Source organism: Cephus cinctus, unplaced genomic scaffold, assembly GCF_000341935.2.
Source record: "Cephus cinctus unplaced genomic scaffold, Ccin1 Ccin1_scaffold0101, whole genome shotgun sequence".
In the NCBI taxonomy this organism is placed as follows: domain Eukaryota; kingdom Metazoa; phylum Arthropoda; class Insecta; order Hymenoptera; family Cephidae; genus Cephus; species Cephus cinctus.
Window position 1 is genome coordinate 1,630,803 of NW_014332838.1, and position 19,555 is coordinate 1,650,357.

The window sequence follows — 19,555 nt, forward strand, 5'->3', positions numbered from 1 at the left end:
TGGCTCGCTGCTTTATAATAGTCGGATACGAAGATCGCGAACAAAAGGGAAAAATGCTGGAGAGAAAAATTCAGCCGGGAAGCTGACTGAGTTCCGCCGCGGCGGCGGCCATTCTACCGATGTCGTCTGCACGCACAATGAAAGGTCCATAGTACACGCGGCAGGGATAGGGACAGTCGAGGTATATATATGGCCTTTCATCAAATATCTTTGCCGCGATTTCGATGAATCCGGCAAGAAATTTATCCCGGAAGTCGTAAGCTTTGTAGCGGATTCCGCTACGCTTATTTAAGGATACTTCGCGTAAGGCTATAGGGGATACAGACACCCAGTGAGAATAGAGGCACGTCGACTGTGGGAGTCAAAAGAGCTGACGGAACAAGCATATGTAGACTGTACCATGAACGGTATCCTATATTACTGCATAGATATTTTATACAGATGTATACATATACTCTGTTGAGGATAATTTAGGAGAGAATGAACGTGAGTGCTTAGAAGGCATGACACGCGTGTCATTCCATCATAGGTTGTCGATATGATATTAAGATTTTCGCGAACACATCAACCTTTAGCATGTTTCCGGCATGACATTGACGTACTGTTATCGAGACGGTGACTTATACCTGAGGTACGTGTGTGTATATATATATATATATATGTATATAGTATACTGGTGGCTGAAGGGCGAGTCTCCTAGAGGTAAGGTCTAAGGGAAGCTATAACACCGGGGAGATTGGCTTTGGTGTAGGTACGTCGCTCCTCATTTGAATTTAGATTCGTCTCACTCTCACGATCTTCAACGCTCTCCTCTGCCTCCTAGACGTAACAGCCGCAGCATCCACGCAGCATCCACTTTCCACTAGGAAAACCAAAGCCACCCTCGGGTTGTCCCGCGCTATAAAGCCCCGCGGGAAACTTGGAAAATATGTCATCGATATCCACCCTCGTTCTATCCTCTATCCTCTCTCTCTCTCTCTCTCTCTCTCTCTCTCTCTCTCTCTTTCGGGAACTCCTTTCCGTCGATTCACCCTCGTCTTTTTTCTTCGTCCCTTTTCTACCCTCGCACTTCTCTTCTCTCCACTATACACCCACGATCCTCGTGTACCCCGCTCTGGATCACTGGCTCTCTCGCGGTCCTTCCCCACTTTTTTTTCCATCCACAGACAGCCCCGCTCTCTTGCATGGCAAAAAATGAAAAGAAGGCTAAAAAAAAGAGTATGTCGGATATTCGCGAAAAATGAACAGCGCCATTATCACGTGTACCACACGTGGCATTCATCCGTGTTTTTCCCAGGAATTTTATCACTGAGAACGATTCATACAGAAGAACATGATACTTATGTATGTCTATATATAAATATATCTATATATAAAAAATATATTTTTTGGATGTTGCGCTGATAAGTATTTTTGATATAACAACGTACATTACTTGATAACGGATCGATCCCAAAGTGCCTTATTCGCCTAACGAATAAGCACTACGTCAACCAGGTGAGTCGCGATAAAAGGAATCTCGCTACAGGCGACACGTGCGTTTCCTTTAGCAGTTACAGGATGACAGAAAGTTCTAGTCAAAAATACATATATCTAAAAAAATATTACATATAAATACAGCAGCCATAAAATATATAACAAGATTTAAGTATACAGTGCAAATGCAAAGTGTGGTTATTCCCTATCACTTATGTGTGGTAGTCACTTTTTATGCACTTATAAGTGTATTGTTATTCGTATATATTCGAACGTAAAAATAACACACTTGTAACTCCGTGAAAAGTGACTACCATCGAAATTACGGGAAAATAACACACTCGGATTTGCAGCGTAGGTATCCGTAGGATTGCGGCTTGATGCCAAAAAATAAAAATAAAATAAAAAGTGAAACTCTGCGAACCAAGTGGAAAACGAATGCGAGCTTTGTAGGAGGGTTTAGATGTGCTGCCAGTTGGACCGAAGAAATTTCTCTTGAGGTTCGTTGGTAACTGGTCCTTCTGGATACGTGTAGTCACGTTGGTAAGAGCTGCGAGCGCGCACACGGTTAAGATCCCAATCGCGATTTAAGAAGCGCCTTGAAAAATAACAGCAATTTTGGAAATCCGCCGGGCGGCGGGAGGTTACGCGAAAATATTGGCAAATAGCGAGAAAAACAAGGATAGAGTATACAGGGAAACAGGATATAGAAGAGAGTAATATATATATAATAGAGAGACAGGGAAGAGAGAGAAGGAGAATACAGTGCCGAATGGACAAGGGGTAAATGGGAGAGTTGCTTCTCTTACTGGTTGGCTGGTCCGCTGGTTACTCGGAAGGTCGGACGTCTGCAGGGGAGTGAGTGAGAGGGGTGAGTCGGCGGGTGGTTACAGGGTAGAGAATAGGAGTTTGAACTGGAGAGAATAAGGTTGCTAGAGGAAGCAAGAGGGACCCAGCGTGAGTTATCGCAGCAACTATCTGCTCAACTGGCCGGATTTATTTCTATAGGTTGGTACAATCTGCTGCAAAATAAAGTATTTTTGAAAATAAGGGAGAACGCGATATAGAGCTGCGATATCGGTACCGATTTGTTTCGCTTCGCTAAGAGAGAGAGAGAAAGAGAGAGATGCGTTTAATGCTCGACATTGAAATACTTTGCAGCATCTCGATCCGGCCTATTCTGGACCACCGCTGCGTCTCTCTCGTATTTTTCTGCGTTTTATTTTCTAATTTTTTTATTTTCACTATTATTTTAACCTCCATTTCACTCTTTCACTTTAAACACCCTCCTTCCTCCATTCTTTACCGTGGAATAAAATATCACGTCGCCTCTCTACATCAACCGTATACTTTATGCCTTCGATCCGCATAGCATTCGATAGCTTTTCGACGTTCGTATAATTTATGACGGAGGGCGTACTGTATTACTGTGGGTTATAAATTGTACCTACGGATAATACGGCGGTAAAGAATTTATATGCGCAGACGTGAAAATCCTCGTTAGATACCGATTCTTCGTAAGGATCAATATACGCTATAACGATATCGTATATCCGTAGCATACATGTAAACTCGACAAGTGCTTGTCACTGGTTTGCAATAGAATCAAGAAATTTTTTTTCGGAATTATAGACGCACGAATTATGAGATGAATCCGATTAGGCGCATTGCGGCATGCGATACCATCATCTAGTTATTTCTAGGGGAATTGTATATATATCTGTCATGTACTCTGCTTCGTGTATATGTATCTACGAGAGAGCTGGGAGTTTTCAACGTTGCGACTACTCGATAAAGTAGATTGACCGTTTTGTTTATGCAAATTTAGCTGCGCTATGGACGAGAGAGAGAGAGGGGGGGCGGAAGGGGAAGAGAGAGAGAGAAAGAGCGAGGACAATCCAAATTTACCAATTTGAGTTCCGAGCAACGAATCGCCCGTACCAGTTATTTGCGCGAGAAATATTTGCCGATTTCGTCGTTTCCGGAATACGAATAGCGAAGAATGCACATTTATTTTATACCTACGTGTACATATATACGCACAGTGCGATCATCATCTACCAACTATTTCTATGTAATTATGCAACCACGGCACGTCTAACCGTAATTAGAATGATACCGTATAATTTTTGCGCTTGAGAAGAAATGTCGGGCGCGCTTTGAGAATTTAGAGATTCTCATCGATTTTATTCGTAAGTTTGTCCGATGCCGGCGGGCAATATTTGCGCGAACGTTTACATGTAAATTGCAGATAGCATCAAGCGCTAGCTTGCCAACGGACATCTGGAGTATGCATTATTTACACGAGAGCGAGTAGCCTTACCGCTGCGCCGTCTCAATTACGTTAACGAGTAAAAGCTGTTAAAACTTGAGAAAACGAAACAGGCCAACTTCTACTGAGTTTCCCAAGGCGACGCGATAGTTTTCTTGTAAGTTCTTGCGTCGCTTCTATAGCCGTATAAAACCAAGTGAAAAGATTTCTGCTCGGTTTACTTCTAATGCTCGAGACATATGAAAGATTCCCAAGGATGAAAGCCATAGATTGATATCGTCCTACAGTGAATCCTCCTATCCCTGTCCCTCGAAGAAGTTTTAACTATCGTCAAATCGTCTTTACTATATCTGTACTCGACTGCAGTTGCGTACCAAGCCATTATTCAACGGGAGATAAAAATCTCTCTCAACGTCAGGAAAACGATTCGCAGTCACGCCTTCTACCACAGTATCCTCGCTATTGATATTTCCTGCAACAAATTTACCAGCACGAACGTACGTGGAGCAGAAGATTTTTCGAAGAACAAGTTGTAGTCCCATCGACCGTGTAGGGAATAGCTCGATTTAACGGTTGATGACACAAGCCGAACAAAAGAACAGAACTTGGTCCCGAAAGAAGAAAATCCGATCGGCGTTCACTGGAATCGAAGATAAAGATTTTACATATGATTTTAGACTTTGTTCAAATTTCGTCACATTTAAATAATATCGTTGACCTGTAAATTTACCATTTATTTAACTCCGCAGCTCCCAGCAACAAGACTGACAGAGTCAAGCACTTGGTTTCCTACGGAACATAAATCTTTAAAAAAAAAAAAAAGAATTAATTGACAAGAAAAAAAATTCCTATTCCTTCAGAAGTGGACATCCGGTCATAGAATAAGACGCAATTTTTCTACTTCCACCGGGATATACCCACGAGTCTCCAGCATCCATAGTCCCAATCATCCGTACTTACAAAGACTTTGCTCCGAACCTTTCGAACTATTTCTCAATGCCTTTCTAGAACACAACTGCTTCCACTCTAATGGCCGAACAACCTCATCCAACGTTAACCCAAGATATCGATAACTGTATTACAACAGGTCTATCGCGCCTAAACGCGATAAACACGAAAAGTACAAGTAAAAGTTGAGCATTCCGGCTGATCAATTGGGTGAGCGATGGCTCAGGATTGCTCTGGATTGAGATCGACCGCGTAGGATAAGGATTGGGACGACGAAGGAACGATGGAAGAGAGAGAGAGAGAAAGTGGTTCGGTTCAGCGCTGTGGATCAGTCAGTAATTGATCGGACGCCATAGGAGTAAACACTCCCTTGTTGATTGATGAACTAATCAGGCTTGCTCGACTCCATTGGACTCTGGCAACCCCTCCCGTCTCCGCCATCCCGCAGCTCTTTACGGCCTATCCCTTCGCGAACTTCTCTCTGCCTCTAACACTAGTATCCTCGTAGACTATCTCTCTCCTTCTTATAGATCTCAAGATGTTGGGATCACTCCTTCCTGGAGTCTTACACGGTAACCATGGCATTCCGAAAATCCAACCGACCAGGGCAAAGCCCCATTATCCACTTAGGAAACCCTTGACCCGAGAGGCATACGCGAAAACCATCCCTGCGTAAAATCGCTCGTTGCTCCCCCTTGTCCCCGGCGTATATGTACAATACTGTTGTTCGTTTCAGTGATTTTCGGTTATTCGTAAAATGCGGAAAAGCGTATAAAAGAATGTGATTTGAATAAAAAAAAATTCTAAAAGCAACTCGTACTGGGTACAAAAAAAAAGCACTGCGTAAAAATATACAACTAACGAACGATTAATAGCATTGCCGTGTCCATGGAAACTGCTTTAAGGTGATTCCATATAGTTGAGACATACATGTGAAATGGAGGATTGTAACCTGGCAACAATGTCCTACACCGAGTATTTTACTGTTTCAGGTAAGTCCGTACTGATATTACAAATCCGTTACATATTCCGTACCGCATGACTATGAAACTGACTACAGGGTCGGCGGGGAAGGGGATGGTATATCAATAGAATTTTTATTCCGTAGAAAAGTTCAATTGTTTTTATACGAGCTGTCTCGTCCGCAACCCAAGCGATAACGATGTCCCGTGCTACATTCTGCATTCATATTGATGAGAACAAGGCCGATCCTGTAGTACTGGGTAACAAGGTAGAGAGAAACCAGCAAGATGAAAAGCGATTCGTCAAGTAAATTCAAACTGGATAATATTACGCAACGTGAAAGTAGGAAAGAAGGAGAGCAACAAGTATCAATGCACGGAGGAGGTAGCAACATTTAAGTATGGCTTAAGGCGTCGAGTGCTGATACGTATTATCTGTGAGAAGAAATAAGATTTTTTTTTTAAAGAAATAAAAAAACTAATTAAAAAATCTCTATGCAGAAGAAATTTGATCTCGCTGAGTCAGCTGTATCTTCACTCGTAAAGATAACCAAAAAAACGAGTAAATACGGACTTCGCATTAGTTACGATCTTTTTTGCTCTTCTTTTGTTTTTCGCGAACCTCGTTATCGACTGTTTCATTTGTTCCTTTGCCGCTTAAGTTAACGCGTCCCAGGGTGCCCGTGGTGGAAGTGGGGAAATTCCGCAATTACGACAAATCACTTGCCCGCGGAACTGTAATGCGAGTTTATTCGCCACGGGCTTTTCTTGAGCCAGCGTATTGCTTCTGCATGGAAAACCCACCCTCGGGGATACATGCATTTATTCGTATTCTTTTCATGAATTTTTCTCTCGATCCGAATTACGTAAACTCTGCATTCTAGGATAGTAGCTTGTCTATCTTCATATTGCAAGCTGTTTTATTAGTCCTCTTGGGTACGTTGGGATATAGAATCGAGGATCCTATGGACATGCGATAAATATAGTGTAGAACAAGGACAGACACTGAGTTTTCTGGCAAGTTTGTCTTCCTGTGCATGAATCTCTCTTATCGAGTTCACGGCTATCTTATCTCGTACGAATAAGATCCGAATCAGTAAATGAGATTCGTAAAATTCACGATGCAATTTTCTCCTGTCCGGTGGATCTTTCCTTCCTGCCACACTGTATATATTCTTGCGACAAAATAGAAAAAAAAAAAACCTTGAGCTTACCCATAGAAAAATTATTTGCCAAGAATAATAAATGGCAAACCAATGAAAATCAATGTGAAACCATTCGATGCCTTTAGCAAAAAACAAATTGCTAATAGCAAGTTTTATTACGGGTATACGCTGCTCGGATATATTTTATAAGGTTCTATCAATATTTATTTGAAAAAATTGATAAGAGTCGGTACGTGAATCTTGGAGATCCTCCACAGCCGCTTCCCCAGGGCATCGGACGACACCTGGACACCAGATCCTTAACTCGGGTCTGAGGGTTCCCCTCCCCTGCCCTTAACTGTATCAAAACCCCTATCTTCGCCCGCTCCACAGCCCCTCGCCTCTCTCTGGAGAGGCGACGGTACCTCACCTGGACCTCTGCCGGTCCGTGGAGACGTCTCCGTCGGGTACTCTCCTCTGCCGGGCAATTCGGTACGTCGAGACGATTTCTCTACGGCAGATTCGAGCACCTCGATCTCGACTCGACAATAAGGAATATTTCCGAGAGCATTGACGTAGCTGTACGAATCAATCCGAAAGCGTAGCTTCTGAGCAGGGTGGCGACTCGAAGGGAACCAGAAAGCAAAAACGTTATCTGAATTGGTAGCTGAAGTCGCCTTGTGGCCTTGAGTCCAAAAATCATGTCATGATATATATGGGGTTGAAATGTTTTATCAGTAACGTTACGTAGTGTCAGACTCGTTACCAGCAATATATTTAAGTATTAAAAAACTCCGGTGACAGCAACGCTAATACAGACTATGCTATGTTAATATATGCTGTATTTTATTGAATACTATTTAAAAAAAAACAAAAGACAATTAGGGTGAGAAATCTGACTAAATGAGCGCTACTTTATACGGTATACCGATATGAGGTAATGGACGCTATCTGCATGCGTTGGTATTATTCTTTACTGTATAGTTATAAAAAGGCAATTTCTCGAAGACAATAAAAAGTGCTCATATCTACTGTAAGAGCCGAGAATTTTCCATAAAGTGAACCACGTAGGAAATATAATATATTAGGCGTCGTAACGCTTCTCAGCAATTCAATTTGCGGGCGTGCATTATGCTCGCGGACTTTCAGGTGCACCTGAACTTGATCGCTAGTACATTTCTTGAGACTTATATTGCTATAAGTTTGCCTACTACCGCATATAGTCACCACAGTGAAACTTGGCGCTGTTGGATTTCTGTCGTAACTCGAAGTCGAAGAGAAATATTGAAAATCGTGTAAGAGCAGCAGCTAGAAAAATGGTCGAATCTTTAAACTCCCGGAAGAAATAAGAACAGAAAAGTGTCTACTCTCGTACGCGACTCTATTTTTATGTAAAATGAAGATTTACGAAAAAGGTTGAAAAATTCTCGAAATTAATTTTCCAATAACGTTACTCGTATATCCATACAATTTTTTCATAGTTCTAAATTCAGGTAGACACGCGCATGTAAAAGATCTTATTCAAAGTCACAATTGGCACGTGAAAATTATACTTGACAGGAATTGCAAAACCAACTGTCATCCAATTGCTCTTATCAAAGTACATCGTACGTCGCCGAATACGTGATACGAGATCCTTCCTTATCGTCTGTACAGTAATCCTTTCTGTACCGAGTAGCTAATGTACATATACATATATAATGTTTGGCAATGTATTCGAAAAGTGTAATCACAGTCGGAAAACGTGACAGGTAATATGCATGATGGAAGAAAGAGATAGAAGCCAGAAGAAAAGTCAGATTAATAGAAACACAGAGGACACGTCCTTCTAAATGCAAATGAGTCCTGGTCGTACTGGTAACAGTTAGGTAGCAGCCGGGTACAAAGACAGCATAGACAATTTATCCGGCAACATTGACGCATCTCGTTATACGCTGGGTGCGATAGGTGCGCGTGGAAACGCCCAACTGAAAATTTCCATAAAACTCATTAATGACAATACAATTATTTCGGGTCACAATTTGTCCTGCGAAGACAGGCGGATAGATGGTTACTGGTTAAATTTTCAGACGATCTTGAATAAATGATTCTTACCCATATAGTACAGTATATAGTAAATATATAATATACAGTACACAGAATATACTGTACAGTCTACATAGAAAGTTAGATGGTAAGAGTATCGTGACCGGTTCAATAGATTCGCCCCGATACAATAAAAAGAAGACGAGGATCCCAATTCTCCAATTACAATTAGGATAAATGCCTATAACTGCTGATGCCGAAGCATCGTCCCTTCTGTAAGGTCCCATCCGGCAAGCGACCCTTATCGACTTTTAACGAATCGGCATTTTCCACGAGGCACCCAAATAGCAGCAACCCCCCTTTGAAGAACTTTTAACTTTGGTAATTTGGCCAGGGTTAGAATGCAGGCCCTTCCTGTCACTTGGAAACTGAGTCGCCGACGTGAGGCTGGGAAACGGGGAGGCCCGAGACAGCTCGTGTAAGACGAGTCATTGTCAGGTTGCTGGGAAGAAAAAAATTACCCTTAATTTTCATACCCTGTGTAATTTATCGTCTTTATTATTTTCAGCTCGATTGACCATCCATCAGATTGCATAATTACCAAACCCATCTCAGGCGCACAATGGCGTCTCCCCTCCGTCTGTATCAGCTAGGGAAAGTCAATTTACTACGAAGAGATCTCGCAGACGGATACATCGCGCGTCCTTTTTCAATTAATCAGAAATAAACAGAGTACACGCTCGAGCGAAAATTCTGCGCGACAAACTTTATTTATTGCAGCAGTCGCACAGCAGAAGGCCTGTTATTTGAACAATTGTGTAATCGTTATCGAAATAACGAGTTTCATGGAATATTTTAACCGGATGTACTCCTGATTTTTACTGATGACTTTTTGCTGCACGCGCAAAAGGAAAAAAATGACGTCCTTCGACGTCAAAATCAACAACAGCATAACTTCACGCAAAAGCCTCTTACGTCGAAGAATAACGAAAGTGTTCATAAAGACCCTTTGCGCGTGGTTCCGAACGTAGGAACTTCAATTTTTCATGCGGCAATCTTTGCTCGATACCAAAGCTCAAGAGTGTTACGAAATGGACTTTCCTCGAATTAGTTAACGAGACTGGTAGCTAGGCAGAAACGTTTCAGACACGTATCTAATTATTATTTCTAATGTCTCATTGTAGTCTCCCTTGCATAGCCATTAACGTTAACGGCTCGCTGCTTCATACTGAATTGTTCTTACGCTCTACAGACTTCATAATCAGGGTCAATCGGCATGCCGGAAATGACTCGTTATAGCGAGAGCATATACAATTAATCTTGCGTCTTAATAAAACTATACTATACTATACCAAATAAACTGGACGAACTTTTTTCACTAGTTAACCAAAATCTTACGTCGCCGAAAGAGATCAGAGCCAAAGTCCTCTTGGTAAGAAACATTAAAACACGAGATACTTGCACGCGTGAAAAATCCAAAATCTTAAGACTAATGAAATTTCGTAAAAAAAGAAATTCAATCTGCCTCGTGATAATAACAAAGCCAGTGCATCGTGTCTGCGCGATAAGATAATTAGACTAGCCCCGTTCAATGCGCGAAACAATACGCGAAAACAATAATAACGTCGAGACAATGGGCAGCCCTTGCGCAAACATTTCAATAAAATGGCGCGCCTCTGACATTTTATGACAAAGCACGGAATCCCACAGGCGCAGCGTATGTCCGTAGTTTATCCAGAGCGGTTTGAACGGGCTTATCCGAGCGTAAATGTAACGATAATGCGATGGTCCACGATCATCAATTCGTGCAGTCGCCATCATTATAGACAGATAATGCCCGTATTCAACATCGGACACGTAGGGTGGGTACCACCCTCGTAAAACGGAAGGTTCACACCGAGCCATTATTCGCTCCCATCCCGACGTAGAGACATGGGATTCGCAAGAGTGAACTTGCGCGGGCTATAGGTGCCCAAGAGAATCCTCGAGATTCTAGGCGATTCCCGTAGGACGCCGAGGTGGAAAGGAAACGACGTGAGCCTAATCTGGATGGCGTTGTGGAAACAAGTAAAAGTAAAAGGTACTTACCAACACACGCCTTCTTCCCGACGACAACGTCAATGAAATAGGTGGCTGGGACCATTTCCTTCTTTACATCCCCTTTTCGTTCTACTGTCTCCCCTTTTCCTTTTTTTTTTTTTTTTTTTTTTTTTTTTTTTTTTTTTTTTTTTTTTTTTTTTTTTTTTTTTTTTTTTCTGTCTCCCCTTTTCCTTTTTTTTTTTTCTTTTCTTTTCTTTTTTTTTTTACCATATCTACCTATCTCTCTTTATGCTCTTTCTTTTTGTTGCAGACTTGCGCTGCCAGGTAATCTCCGATCTCAGACACGGTACGAGAAAGTTAGTAGTAACGCAGTAAGCTGGATAGGAAATCAAAGGGAGCATTAAAAGTTGTCGATGCGTTAGCTGGTACGACGGTCGGCGCTTGTTGCCAGAAAGGACTCCCGCGGGAGTGCACAGGGGCTTGTAGAAACGGTAGGAAGCCATTTCGCTCGTCTGCCGAGTCATAAAGCAGATACTGCTGCTACTGCTAGCCTCGAAAATACATAAATCTACGGACGGCTGCGACGCGGCGTTCGTAAAGTGCGCGAAATAAAGCCGCGGGAAAAATAAATTGCCGCGTCGAGGACTACGGAGAACAAAGGGACGTAGGAGTCGGGAAAGGCGGGCGTCGGGCATGTCGCGAGCGACCGATTGTGATTTTATCCGGGGAAATAGGTCTAACACTTTTTTGCAATTTATATGCATAGGGAGTGATAATAATGCCGGGGACTAAAGTGCCACTTAGTATTGTTCCCATTGTGACACTTTAAACAAAACCCGTTTTGCACGCAGTCGGTTCCAGTTGTGATTGCAAGTTTAAATCTCCCGCCGTAGACGTCATATGTATATATATATATATATATGCGAGGCGCGTTCCGAGTTTATCGAATATTTCAATGGGAAAATCCAAAAGATCAATATCGTATCTAGCATAAAAATAACTGTCTTTTCGTTAAATAATTTACTGTACTATACGTTCGCGTATGGCTCGCGTTGCGTTTTATCGAACGTGAAATAGCTTACGATTACGAAAAACCCAGAGAGAGATATATACACTACAACGGAATCGAATGCAGCAGAAACAGCGAAGCGTAGAGTACAGGGGTTCGTAAAAGCGTAATACGATAAAATCGGTTACAGGATATACGCTGAGTTATTAGCGCGTGCAAAACAGCGTTACCTTCGATTAATCGTGCTACAAGGATCGTAAGCCAAACGGTTTAACGAAACCAAAACATATCACGGTGCTCGAGCCATAATCTCTATTTCGATCGTACTGACTTTACGATTAGCGTTAGTAATCGCCGTGCGCACGATCGTCAAACCGTCGTCACGTGGCACTGCTCTGTAGACTGAAAAAAAACCGTAAAATCTCGTAGAATCCTCATCTATTCTTTGTCCAAGGTTAATTTCAACGCCAGACGAAAATCATGTCAAGATAAATGTACTTTTCGTAGGGTGTCTCACCAAATAACAATTATATCGTTACTTGCCTTAACTGGTACGACAATGAAATAAATGAGCGCAATGAGGGCGTTGTTAGGAGCGGCCGAGAGGAAGCCTTCTTAATAAAAACAACAGAGTATCCAACCCCTCCGGCCGACTGTCCCATAGCCCGTTTCGCTCTATCTTTGTCATACTCCCGTCACTCTCTCGCAACACCCTTCGTCGTATCTCTCTCTCCTCTTCTCCTACCTCTCGGCTCATCCTTTCCTACTACTAGACACCCTTTTCAGCCGTACCGCTGCTCGTCCCATGCCAGACTGGCAACCCAGCTAGAGGTTATATCTCGCTGTGTTATTGTTGGCTTTTCACAATACACCGCAGATATCTATAGCCAAGAAGTCCCATTTCATCACATTTTCCTGGCCCTTTTACTCTGTTCTGAAACCTGACCGAAGGAACCAACACCATTTCATCTGGGTATTTCACTTTTGCAATACCGACGTGTACACTTTCGTTTTAATTTTCGTATTAACACTAGACATTTTCCTGCCGTGCTACGGCTCGATTCTCTGTACGCTGTCTAAAATCGTACGTTATAGTGGTTAGTACGCGTAAGGATACACGCCTAGATGGACAGTCTGGCACAACTCGTGATTATGCCGAACGTGTCGAACACTCCGTTTGCTACGTGACCTAACAAAAAAGGACAAGGGAAGTTAACGTGGGGATCGAAGAAATCGTACGTAGTCTCGACGTGGCCGATGCACGAGTAGAAAGGAAATAACGTAGTTTCAGAGGGAAACCAAAGGAGGTCGTAGCTTCCGTGCTCTTGTCGTTTCTGTCTTCTTTTTCTCATTCTCTTTTTATATATATACAAAAGTCCATATACACTTACCCACATTATCTCTTTTCTCTTAAAAATATTCTCTAGAGTGATTTTCAACTTACGTGTAGCACTGGACACCTCGATCAGCAGGACAATCGACAGGAGTGCGCCCACGAAGAATGTGGCTACGAAGAATGACCTCGAGCTGCACCCCATCACGGCATCCCTACGAACTTTTTCTACCGAATGCAGTAGTCACTTTTAACACTTATATTTGTATTATTACAACATGTAATGCGGCAAAATACGATTTCACTCTCTGTACGCGTACGTGCTGATTCTCACTGACATCACTTATTGGTCACGCGTCGACAGTCTGACTGACCTCACTGAACCTTCCAGCACCTTAACATCAGGACACGCACCTTCTACGTCGTACTAAGTTCCCATGGCACGATATTTCACGATCTCTTCGACCAGGTTCACCACGTGTTACGCGGCATTGGTTATAACGGTGCTAAGTCTTTTTTTTTCAGGTTTCACCTCGATAACGCTTATCAGCAATGAATGCATACGCGTGAAGAATACCGTGCCGGAATTAGGAGGTGGGTAATTGACCCTTGCCGTGTTTCACATTGTTCCATATCTGTACTTCCATCCTACGTATATTAATAAACAATTGTTGAGAATAATTTGTGACGATAAATTTAAATCAAAATGGCTATATCTCTTTCCTTTGCTATCTCGCTGCCTTATACAGAGGGTAGCCTTTGTTGTTGCGTGCGGCGGGGATGTTGCTTTATCCAAGTTACGTTTGGGAGTTAATTTAGATAGTCGTAGAGAGAAGGGATGAAAAAAATAAAAGTAAGCCAAAGGAAGTAACTTTCCTCACTTTAATTTCCTCTTTACGACTCTGCCATGCGAAAAGTTCGTTATGGGTCCAAGAGCAGCTGACGCAGTTTCCCAGGGCTGTACACAGTGGCGCCTATTATTGGGCGTTTAGACACTTATCAAACTCTTCCTATCTCTCTCTCTTACTTTGGGTTTTCGAACGTAAGAGGGAGCTGGAATTTTACTGAGATTTAGAGTCCATAAAACTTAGAGAAGAGTCCCTGATAATAAATTTATGAAGGAACCAAAACGCGCGGTAGATCTACTCGCGGCTCCATACGACAAACTTCGCTACTAACGTCACATAAAATTCCCATAATTCCCCCGTGCTAAAGTAACAAACGCGAGGATCATTCTATATCAATGGCGTGGAGCGTTACTGTTCCCTTTCTTTTTACTGGAGCGAACCCGCCCCCTTGGTAAATCTTCGTCGATCACTTCAATCTATCCTGTAGAAAATAAGAGAATCGTCGGGAAAGATAACTTCGGTAATTAGAACTGACGTCCCGAGGCACGCGTCCGAAATAGTTACGGCTTTGATGTTTTACGGGAATTGCTGAAACATGCGATACGATGCGAGGGAGGAAGGGGGTTACGCAAGCGTTACTATATACGAATTAATCATTTGCAGCTCTCGCAGAAACGTTTGACCCCTTTTAAATTGATTAGCAATGTGCACTGGGGTACTTGTGAATTAATGGGTTAATGGATGCGATCTGAGAGTAATTGAATCGATTAAAAACGCATCAGTTATTATTATCTTTCGTGCTTACGTCATATGCCAATATAATATATGCGTTTACCCAAACATAATAGATCTTGACTATACACTAATATTATATGACGATCCGAAATGTTTTATTAAAAATTTCTAATTTCATTTCTCTTTTCGCGCTCTCGGATTTATATCGTTCGATTTAAAGAGAGAGTACATTTATTTTCTCCACGCAAATTATGAAAGACATCAAAGCAACCGAAAAAGACCGAAAACGTTACTCCTAATACCTCCTACAATTGTGAAAATAATTTCACTCGTCTTCTTAAGTCTCAGTGTAGCCCCTCGAAAATTGCTTGGTTAGTATATGTATATATAACGATACTGTAGACTCGTCAAATATGAATATTTTCAAAGTGCGATTAAATCTTCAAAATTCATTAAGCCTAATTATTTCGTATTCAAGCATATTCAATAGTTACGCAGGATTGTCAGTCAGTTAGCCGAATGTATGCCGTCTATCGAAACTTAACAATAATAATCAACGCACGTGTTAAATGGAACATTCCTATCAGTAATAACGTGTCCCGTGTCACACAGCACATACGTATTATATAATTAATTTAACAGGATAATTAATTATCGATATTAATCTTACAGGACGCACCCCCTATATTTTTCAGGCTGAAAAAAAAAACTGTCATTTCGGCGTGAGCAACTTCCTGAGGAGATCGATATACGGTAAAAAAAGTTCAAAGATAGCATTTAATATTTAATATTTGTCACGTGTTATCGTGGCCCTCGTGTCAATTCACGAAACTGACAGATTTGAGATTCGTTTTACGTAAATTTGAATTCGTTCAGAGCTGTCCCTTTGTTTTTTGTTTTTTTCAAATAAAATGATAACAGGCAAACCACCAGAGTCGCGAATACTTGACACGATACGTATGCGAACTGTACATGCGTCATTGACGTAAAAAAATAGAGAAACACATTCCTGTGTTACCGTCAACGATCATAGAAACATAACGTAAAATAGAACCCCAGACCGCAACGAAATACAGTAGTCCGACACCGATGAAAAAGTTTCATCAAGTAACACAGCAAGGTAAACATCAATTTCCGAACAGCCACGAGTCACAATTATCCCCATTACCGCGGAACGCCAGAGTCATCAAGAGAACGAGGATCCATGAACCGATTCCCATTACGGGCAACCAAGCTCTCTGTCATAAGTGAAAAAATCGAACAAGTCTTTTTCAAGTACAGAATAGGATAACGCGTGAGTAAAAAGTTTGAATAAAGAAGCTTGCGTAAGAAGCACGTAGGTGAGATTCGCTCGATTCCCGTATGACAAGGCGTAAAGAATGGGCGCGAATTTCAAGCCCGTTAAAATAACAGAATCAATACGAGGAGACATAAAAAAGAAGTATGAAAAGGCGACAAAACTAGAATATCTCAAAATGCCATAGCTCTTTGGAAATAACCATGAAAAGAACGACAGACAGTGAACAAATATTTGCCAGAGGAAAACTTTTCGCGCGCCGAAAACTAAGAGGCAGACGAGTCTTCGTCGATAAATTTCATGATTCTTTATGTCAGGAGCGAGAATATCACACAAGCGTTTCTTTCTTGTATCCAAAAATTTATGACTTTACAGTCCGACACTTCGATAGGTTACTTCGTGTATTTTTAAGCACTAATAACGATCCACACCTCGGAGCAGATCCTAGGCGATGCCTGTAAAAGATTGTCACACCATATGTCACGTGAAGCAAGATTTTACGAAAATCAAGATTCGTTCTTCGAATAAACGAGCCTGGGTTGACCCGCGCGTTAACCCCCGTTGTATACGAGCGATACACCCGCCCGTAACTTAACACGGAGGAAACCCCAGAGCGTAAACTGCGAGATGTGCTTTCAGCTCGAGGTCGGCTTTCGGAACTGAGCAGAGCGCCGTTGGAGTTTGGGGGGACTCACTGCCACCACTACCATCGCCGTTCTACTACCACCACCCGCGCTCCAGCAACCCCTGCGCTTTAGCCGCTTCCACCCTGCCAACGTCCTGGCAACCCATCGTCTGCGCACCCGCTTTTTCTCTCTTTCTCTCTCTCTCTCTCTCTCTCCTTTTCTTTACGACCTCACTTGGAGCCGCCACGCGCTCATCCACTCACTGACTGACAATTAGAGGGACTACGGAAACGATCGAGATTGCACCTTGCCGCTATCCTTGTCGTTGAACTCTTGAAAGTTGTAACTTCAAGATAGTCTTTCGGGACAAAATGAATTTTTACGACGATCATAGCACGGATCAAGGACTCGGTTTAACGTAATCTGACTACCAGCTGCAAAGATGACTGGGCAATTTTTACTTCCGAGTTTAAAGGATGAAAATTTTCATTAAAATAATTCATGTCATGTAGAATCAAAATTCAGAGATGGACCCCCCCAACTGTTTCAAGTTATCATTTTACTAAGGAAGAACAACTCGTGTTCACTTCCATGGCGATAAACTTTCCTGATATTAACATCCTCGTTGGAGATGTAATTTTCGTTGGTTGATATAGTGCAACCGTTTCGTCGTCACGGCAGCCGTATTACGGCTAATATTTCTTAAGGTACGGAACTAAAATTAAGTGTCTTATAAAGAGGAAAGGTATTAATAACGCTAGCAATAAAATGGTACTTTCAAAGAGTTCCTAGTACTTCAGAACTGACCTTAATAAATGGATGAATACACATTACGACAATGTGGCTCAGAGCTACGATTGCCCAACTACATGAATATAGAGAATTATTACAGATAATGATATTTCAGCCAATAATATCTGATCGTCAACAACGATTTACCTGATACAAAAAAAAGAACGCACTCGCTAAAACAATACGAAATGAAAAAAAAAACGTATACCAATAATCGTGCCAATTTTTCATAGGTATTTTATGATATATCAACGAAGTGCTTTCCGATTAAATAATGCTCAAACATACCAACATATTATATCATATGGCTTCGAGTGTAGCTAGCTATATTTTACATCATGTCGATATCATAAATAAACCATATATCTAGCTCGTGTCTATTTTTCAATTACGAGAATAATTTCATCCAATATCAAATCATTGATTAAAAAGAGGTGAGCTTCAAACAAAAATTTTGTTTCCATGATCCACCCTTTTTCCATCCGAAAAATATCCTACCTTCCAGGCATATAATTACGTACATATAAAATATATAGGTATATACACATTTATATATCGAGCATGCCCAACCAAATTTATAAAAGCCAACAGCGAGATATTAAATCTCAAGAAATCAGTTAGCTCGGCGATCCGTTCGAATGGAAAATTGCTGAAATTATTCGATCTCACAATGAATCCACGTTACATTGAAAACCAGTAACAGGACCGCACTGTTAGCTCAGCTTTGTAGCATCTAAAGGAAATAAGGGCACACAAAGAAACAGCCCATTTCGTATAGGCCGAAGAAAAGAGATAAAAAAGTATATGGGAAGGAAAGAATTAGAGAGAATAACGTAGAGAAAAAAGAGCCGTGGCTTCTGATTAGGGTAGAACCTTTCAAACTCTTAATTCGCCGGCGGCGTGTGCTCACCGCCACCAATGGTAGCATGCAACGCATCGTCAGGTTGCGCAAGGCAACCCACCCCTGCTCCGTGTCTACGGTTGCCATGGAAGCAGACGCATCGTCCTTGTTTCACGTGTATACGTTAACGGCGCGTATACGCACAGTCTACATCTGTATCAATATATATATACATATATACCATCACAACGTAGCCCGTGGCTTCTGACGCGCAGATCTCTCAAGTTCAGCAACGTATATATACGTACACCAGGTTAAGTGTGGAAAACGGAGAATACGTTCAAAACGGTACTCTTCGCGTGTGGCACGATTGAAGTTGTGGGGTTGTAGGTAATAGGCAGTGTGCGGTGCGCAGCACAAGAGAAGACGAAAGGAGAAACAAGAGGCAAAACGAATTAAAAAAATATTCTTTTTAGTGGCTGCGAAGAGACCTCGAGTGCACTAAACGAACTCTCGCCTAAACAGAAAATCTCACCTGGTCGTATATACACATATAGTACATTTTGTATAGAAAAACTATGAATACAAAAATAAATTGGTTATTGATTGAAAAATAAAATAATATTTAGCTGGGATATTATTTGTAGGTTATATATATATTTTTTAATTTACACCCTGTAGATATGGTTTATGCATCTAATGTCACTCTGACTCGTTTGTCATAATAAATTGATAAAGTAAAAATGCCACCAAAGGTAGTCCTCGCTGTCTCTATATAGCTGTATACATTTCCCGCTCTCGTCGGCAGTGGTAAAGTTTGTAATATGAAAGAAACAAGAGCCTGATTGAAGTCGAGAAAGAACGCGGCCATTAAGCACCTCCTCCCGTATCTTTTCGAGAGGATCAAAGTATAATCGTGAAAGCAGTTACGCAGCATACGGTGAAGGAGTATTTGAAAGCTGCCGACCATTCTGCACCCCTCGTATGCCTCGTATGGTCACCCCTTGAACCCTTGTAAGCATTCGGGTACAGCCGGGTATTAAATCAATGTATACCAGTTTGGCGTATCATAAATTCATTAAATGCGAACTTTACAGCGATAATCTCATTAGCCCGAAACAGCAGGCATACTCAGTTTACGGGCGGCCTCCCTTTTTGGATTTTATGGTGATTTTGCTGTTAAACTTTACGGGTGATATTACAATG

The 19,555-nt window shown here is 41.7% G+C and overlaps 1 protein-coding gene across 6 annotated transcripts in view; it reads right to left on the reverse strand.

Moving 5' to 3' along the window:
• Positions 1-16,792, reverse strand: part of LOC107274768 (hemicentin-2) — a 156,655-nt gene extending 139,863 nt beyond the window's left edge. The window contains exons 1-3 of one of the 6 annotated variants that reach the window (XM_025091968.1): positions 16,522-16,792; positions 15,473-15,527; positions 13,322-13,858 (exon numbers count right to left, since the gene is read on the reverse strand). In XM_025091968.1, the coding sequence (XP_024947736.1) occupies positions 13,322-13,415 (94 nt within the window). In that variant the 5' untranslated portion in view covers positions 13,416-13,858; positions 15,473-15,527; positions 16,522-16,792. Of the gene's footprint in view, positions 1-13,321; positions 13,859-15,463; positions 15,528-16,292; positions 16,432-16,463 lie in introns of those variants that run through there. The other 5 variants (XM_025091967.1, XM_015754264.2, XM_015754263.2 and 2 more) reach the window with 5 other exon arrangements.
• Positions 16,793-19,555: the final 2,763 nt, after the last annotated feature.